This window comes from Laetiporus sulphureus (genome assembly GCF_001632365.1).
Source record: "Laetiporus sulphureus 93-53 unplaced genomic scaffold LAESUscaffold_49, whole genome shotgun sequence".
Classification (NCBI taxonomy): Eukaryota; Fungi; Basidiomycota; class Agaricomycetes; order Polyporales; family Laetiporaceae; genus Laetiporus; species Laetiporus sulphureus.
This window is the reverse complement of record NW_024468558.1, coordinates 58551-65519: the sequence shown is the minus strand read 5'-3', so window position 1 is coordinate 65519 and position 6969 is coordinate 58551. Positions and strand designations below refer to the sequence as shown.

Here is a 6969-nt window from a genome sequence, read left to right as displayed (position 1 = left end):
GAGAACTTTGCAAGTGTCACAGACGCCTACGGTCTAGATGAGCTCGACTACGATGAATATATGGACGATCCTGACGTTGGGATTTCCTATTCAGCGGGTGCCGGTGCAGGTCTCGAGGACATAGATGATCTTATGGAAGAAATCGGTGACTATATGCGCCCCAAATCTCATACAGCACGTGCATGCTTTCTAACCTCTCTCCAAAAGAGGCTTCGTTTTCCCCATCTCCTCCAGAGCGTATCCGAGCCCGGAACGCTCAGTACATCGCCCCGAGATTTACACGCAACCCTGGTCCCCAGACTCCATTAGACTATGATGACATCTCTGATTACGATGATGTGGAGCTGTATCAAGCATTCGAACCTCAGTTCCAGCCGGATGTGCGTTTGACTGGCTCATCGAGCTACGGACCTCCGACGCTTAGCCGGCGCCCGTTTGCAACGCAATCGGGTAAGAGTGTTCCAGCATAGATGTCGGCATAGTTTGTTCACATCAGGGTTCAGTAGCTAGACTTTCATTTCGCCAAACGGTCCCCCCTGGCGTTTTATCTGCACATAATACCCGCCCCCCCATGATCCCCGGTTTGTTGTCTACAAGCGATCGATTGGCCCCTCATGCAAATGAGGCTCCTCATGACAACCGTTGTGACCCAGCCAGAGGGTCAAACCCGCGAAATGCACACGGCATCCCGCTGCGTCCTGTGTCAAAATTGCGTGAGTGTGTCGGTTATCGGTCTCCTGTCCACGAGGTAGCCTAAGTTCTGACGCATATACGCACCTTCCTTGCCGAATTCCGCTGCAGCTGACATGTATCGGTCATTGTTCAAGTTCGGCGTCTTCAACGCAGTCCAGTCGAGCTGTTTCGACACGGTGAGTTCTCCTTTGTGGGTACAAAATGCACTCCACCAATCACAAACCTGCTATTAGGTTATGGATACAGACGAGAACATGGTGCGTGTATCTTTTTTGATTGATCCGTGTTTGCTTATTACGTTTTGCGCTTCCACAGGTCATTAGCGGTGAGCGCGTTTGAATTCGCTCCAATCTTGTGATCTCACATCGGAGCCGTCCATAGCGCCCACGGGGAGTGGGAAGACAGTGCTCTTCGAGCTCGCGATCATCCGCATGCTTATGCAGGCGGGTGGGAATACGAAGACGTCTAAGTGCATCTACGTAGCTCCCACAAAGGTAAGCGGAGACACGAATGCGTGATGAGGGTCGCGCCTGGGAGCTTGTATTCACAATATCGGCGTTCGGACACAGGCGCTTTGCTCCGAGAAGTGCAGAGATTGGACCGCGAAATTCCAGCCATTGGGTGTGGATTGTGAGTGCGCTCTCACCGTATCACGGTGCCCTCACGTGCTCTGCTGACCAGCCGCGAACCAGGCTGCGAGCTGACAGGAGATACCGTGCACTTCGGAAAGAGTGCATGGGGAAGCGCGCGGGATGCTACTATTATGTGCGTGCAAGGCAGCTTATTTATGATATTGCGACTGACATATTTGTCTGAATGCTCAGTGTCACAACGGTCAGAGGTTCCGTTCTGCAATACCAGCTCGTTGTATGACCAGTGTTCGCAGGGTGAAAAGTGGGACAGCTTAACTCGCAACTGGTCAGCATGCATGTGAGCACAATGAATGCAGCCCCATTAAATGATGTTATCCGCAGGAGCGATCATCAACGGATCCTGTCGCAAATTCAGCTTTTTCTTGTTGACGAAGTAAGCAATGTCATGATGAAATGAACCCAACTGACGTCTGGACCTCCAAGGTGCAAATTTTAAACGAGCACCGTGGGAGCACATTGGAAGTAGTCATCTCACGTATGAAGATTCGTGGATCCTCTGTACGTTTTGTGGTGGTGTCTGCCACTGTCCCGAACATCGAGGATGTGGCCAGCTGGATCAGTAACGGAACTCCGGACGGCTCTGCTACCATAATGAAGGTATGTATTCCTCAAGAGTATTCGTGCCGTGGTGGTGAATCGCTATTGATATGGATGCTGTCGTGATAGTTTGGAGAGGAATACCGGCCATGCAAACTATCAAAGTTCGTGTATGGGATACCGCGGAAGAGAGAACAGAACGACTTTGTATTCCAGAAGACACTCGATTACCGCTTGTATGCCATTCTCCAGCAACATTCTGCCAACAAGCCAATGCTGGTATTTTGCTCGACTCGCAAAGGTTTGTTAGCCGCTAGGCTGAGATATTCCTGCACTCATCTGACGTGTTCGTCATCGTCAGGCGTGATGACGACTGCAGAACAGATCATGAAAGAGTACGAAGAGGCCTCGCATAAGAAACAGACGTTACCTTGGCTTAGACCTCCTAGGTTTGTTCGTTTGACGGGCTTTGACATTAACTCACATATCTTTATTGCCATAGAATCGAGCAAAATTTCCAAAATAAGCGTCTGGAAAGTGAGGCATATATGCGTGACCCGTCAGTCCTGTCTTAGTGACTTCTGTGCAGAGCTTGCAGTATGCGGGATAGGTGTTCACCATGCAGGCATAAGCATGGAAGATCGTCGGACTACTGAAGAACTATACATCAAGAAAGTGCTAAGGATAGTGTTTGCGACATCTGTAAGTCAAGAAGTTGCGTGCATTGTCTGTTCACGAGCTTATTTGATGCGTGCAACTAGACCTTGGCGGTCGGCGTCAACTTGCGTAAGTATGTTTTTGGACCGCTTTTGTTCTATGCTGAACAACCGCGTAATTCGCATCATAGCTGCGCATACGGTCGTGATCAAGGGTGTCAAGATCTTCCAGAACAATACCTCTCAGGAGTACTCGGATCTGGACATCATGCAGATGATGGGTCGTGCGGTACGTGTGGTCCCAGTCTATCCGTCTTCGATGGTCCAGTGATTCCAACACTTTCGTGTTACTCCGTTGTGCGTTCATCAGGGCCGACCTCAGTTTGGTGCGCATTGTCATATTATATCCTTTGCAGACCCGCTTATGCATGGATTATCGAAGACAAGGAAGGTATCGCTATCATCATGTGTGAGGCTGATTTAGAGGCAAAGTACAAAGCTCTGGCGCAAGGCCACACGGTCCTGGAGAGTTGCCTGCACCTGAACCTCTCGGAGCACATCAACTCGGAAGTGGGACTCGGGACGATTACAGATCTTGATACGGCTAAGGAGTGGTTGCACAACTCATTCCTTTATCGTAGGGTACAGAGAAATCCGAGACACTACGCAATTGGGAAGGACAACAGTCAGACGTGGCAACAAAGAATTGATGACATGGTCACCCAGAGCATCATCAAACTGCAGGATACCGAATTAGTCACCTATTCTGAGCATGAGGATGGTCAATTGTGTTCCACGGAGTTCGGCGACATCATGAGCAAGGCGAGTAGTGATGCTTTCTAACATGTTATTTTCTGACGGAGTCTCTCCTCAGTTCTACGTGAAGCAGTCAACAGTACGCTTAACAAATGAATGTACAGCACTATCGCTGACTCCTATCCAGATGAACCTCATCCTCAAATTGCCAGACCGTGCCACCGTTCGCGAGATTGTCCGTAGTCTTGTCCATGTCCGCCCAGTGCAAATATTGATACTCAATACAGCTTGAGGCAATCGCGAGTGCAGAAGAGTTAATATCACTTCTGATATACCGTCATAGCACCACTGAACGTGAAGTCTTTAGATTCTCGGATATCAGGCTTCGCAGTGGCGAGAAGCAGGTAAGCAGTTGCTCGCTACGAGTGATTTATCTGCAATTGACATCTCGGTTCCCAAGGTGTATAACAAGATGCGCGTACACAATGATATTCGATACCAGATCAAGAAGATCGAGAAACCGGCGGACAAGATCTTCGTATTGATACAGGTTGGTATCAATGCTTTACAATAGAAGTAGTGCTTATGTCCTTTTCCAGGCCGTTCTGGGCTGTATGAGCTTGTCCGATCCCGAATACAAGAATGGTGATAACAATCCGCCCGGAGAAGCGTTTGCAATTTTCCGACACGTTGCGCGAATTGCAAAAGGCGGGCGCCGATCTAACTGTTGCCACAGCTTAATTTTTACCTTGTTTGGCCAGCTATCGTGGAGGTGGCGATTGTGAAGAAGGCAGGCGGTTTACTCAAGAGTGGCCTTGAGGCGTCCGTCATCCGATCTGCGTCCAGTGTCCTCCTTTCTCACTGGTTTGCACAGGATGCGCTGTCTCAATGCCAAGGCCTGGGAAGATCGGTATACGGTCATGCGGCAAGTCGAGCGCATCGGCGAGAAATCGTGCGTGCTCATATTTTCCTTCTAACCCGACTACGCTGACGGTTTGTCCACCAGTCTCAAGGTTTGTCATATCCTCATAAGCAGCTCAGGACATCATTCATGGACACAGGTACTTGCGGAGCACAATATCACCAGCATCGATGCGCTACGAAAGGCAGACCAGCTGTGCCTGGAAGCTGTATGGCATCCCTTGAAACCATGTGTCCAGTTGCTGATTTGGATTTAGCTGCTCAATCGTCGGCCACCTTTCGGCCTCGAGGTACTTGCTGCCGTGCAACAGTTTCCTCAGTATACATTGAAAATCAGCGAAGTTGCCGTATCAAGTCACGGAGGCAAGAAGCCCGTGGAGGTCGAAATACTTGTTGATTGTGGGTTGCTCAATGCCACAGAGATTAAGCCGAAGAAAGTCAAGACTAGGGTGGCGGACATGACGGCGGTGCTCACCTTGACTTCGGACCTCGACTTCGTGGACTTTCGTCGCATTCCGTTAGTCCTGTCGTTTCAGTTAATCCGCCTATTCCTGAGAGACATGTCAGGACGAAAGTACTGAAGGAGACTAAAAGTTTCTCGGTCAGCGTCCAGCTAACGAAGCCCAGCCAGTCGATCACTGTGTGCATCAGTTCGGTACGGTCTTATTTGTTCCTACGCTCAGGATGTTCACGAGGCGATAGGAAATCATCGCTGGAGTGGCTATGACCGAATGTTATAAGCCCAATATCGGCGCGAAGCACTACCCTACCATGGTCACGCGCCCACAGAACTCCTTGGTAGGTTTGTTGTCACCTGTTTCCGAGGCACTTAAATCTGATCACTATGCAAACACGAAGGATGTGATGCTGGAGGGCCTCGAGGACGATCCTGACTTCTGGAACATGGGCCCGGACGATGAGGACTTCGTGGAGGCGGAGTTACCTACAGCAAAAGTGGAGCCGCCGGCAGTCACTAGTAGCGAGTTCAACCACTGGTCTTTTGATCTGTCGTTGACGATTCTTCAGAGCCCGCTGCTACCCAGGCCAGCCTCTCCAAGCATCATGAGGAGCAACAGAAGACGAGTGCCAAGATTGCTCCTGGTAACACCGCGGCAACGATGCAAAACAGGCTCAAACGACTACCAAATGGCAACTATGAGTGGGTTCAATCACCATGTTGTGTTATGATCTATCTAGCATGCGTGCTGTGCAGATGCAACCATATGTGCAAAGACAAGAGAAACTGCCGCCATGTCTGGTGCGTGTTCACTCTATTTTCTCGGGTCAATCTTTACAAGTGGTCTTCAAGCTGCCATGAAGGTCTGCCAAAACCCCCTCCAATGTCGAAGAAGCGAATCGAGGCTTTATGCACTGAAGAGAGTAGCCAAAACAAGCTCGACAAGTCCACAGTCGGTTCCGATAATGGCTCGCGACACACGGACTCTTCAAAGGCTAAGGCGACAACCAAGGTCAAGTCAAAGCCGTGCGATAAGGCGGGCGCTCAGCTGAAGCGCCTAGACGCTCTGCACGAAAAGACTAATGTCAAGGCGAATCTGAAATTATCTCCAGGGCAGCGCATCAAACTCGACAAATCTGTGAATACTTCCGGGGAAGGGCTCAAGGGACGGTCTATCGGCTCTGGCTTGACGTCTCTACGCGTGGACAACAAGGCTGATACTGGCGACGACGTCATCTCTATTGACGACTCGGATAATGACGCAGACCTCCCGGAGCCTAGTGACTTATTGAACTCCTTTGGCAATGGAAAGCGGAAGGGATGTGACGTCGCAATTCCTTCTGACGATACCACACACTATTCTAACTCGGAAGTCGACGCTGCGTTACGAGATGCTCCCTTATACGACAATGAAAATATCAGACATATGAATACTAGTTCTTCTACGCCACAAGCTTATGACAACTCTCCTCGCGCCGAAAACTGGCTCTGGAATACTCCAGCTTCAAAGAGGCAGAAGCGAAGAAGTGAAGCCGATGAATCGCCTATCAATCACAAGCGCGCTGAGTTGGAACCCACACAGCGTGATGAAACGTTCAGAAGGCCGCCTGCCAGCCCCATGCAACGAAAAGTATGTGTCGTCGAGATATGCGTATGAACATTTCGAATGTTCACGACAGTGGTCGCAGGTTGACAAGGGCAAGCAGAAGGCAGAGCTGCTATTCTTGGACTCTTCCTCCGATGAGCATGGTCCTTCGGGCTGGCAGCAGGATGTGGAGATGGAACAAGGCTCTCCTTGTCGCTTTCAAGCTCCAGGTGATGAACCATTCGAGCTAGATCTTAATCTCTTCGAAATCGTCCCGGACACGTCTTCCTCGGAGACTTTGGCAACCTCTTGCAGCGCGTCTCATGAACAGTTATCTTTGAGAGGCAAGCAACCCATCAATGACGCCATCGTGAAGATACGTTCAGAGCATCAGACTGACGATCCCGTTCAAGACCACATAGAAGTCGAGCCTTCAAGTTTCGCTTTTGACGACGAACCTCAGGAGGACAATAGTTTTCAGAAAGATTTGGAGGAGCTAGAAGCCTGGTGGCATAGCGGAGCAGTAGAGATTATCGATGATTAGCAAGACACCAGCGCGAACAATCTTCTCGTAGATGCCAAAGAGCATTGTGTACTTTACAAACGGGATTGGTATTGGACGGGCTACAAAGCTCATTACTTGTTCGTTGCCAGTCTGATTAATATACGCAGCCGATGTTCATGGCCTTGCGGTCAGCCACCCAAGAGTTA

At 49.9% G+C, this 6969-nt stretch overlaps 1 protein-coding gene across 1 annotated transcript; it reads left to right on the top strand.

Annotated features, from left to right (window-relative positions):
- On the top strand, positions 1-6962 carry LAESUDRAFT_412627 (P-loop containing nucleoside triphosphate hydrolase protein). The gene is made up of 40 exons (XM_040902347.1): positions 1-145; positions 208-450; positions 504-713; positions 802-869; positions 927-950; positions 1009-1018; positions 1075-1187; positions 1263-1323; positions 1386-1458; positions 1518-1527; positions 1580-1611; positions 1668-1719; positions 1770-1943; positions 2013-2184; positions 2245-2332; positions 2386-2420; positions 2473-2585; positions 2645-2669; positions 2731-2828; positions 2910-2925; positions 2982-3361; positions 3414-3434; positions 3483-3530; positions 3583-3608; positions 3663-3699; positions 3756-3845; positions 3895-4003; positions 4057-4117; positions 4170-4247; positions 4302-4308; positions 4357-4425; positions 4474-4733; positions 4784-4871; positions 4919-5014; positions 5075-5195; positions 5243-5375; positions 5430-5474; positions 5526-6303; positions 6362-6602; positions 6672-6962. The coding sequence occupies exons 1-40, from the start codon at positions 61-63 to the stop codon at positions 6800-6802; spliced, it is 4521 nt and encodes a 1506-aa protein (XP_040760050.1). The 5' UTR covers positions 1-60; the 3' UTR covers positions 6803-6962.
- Positions 6963-6969: the final 7 nt, after the last annotated feature.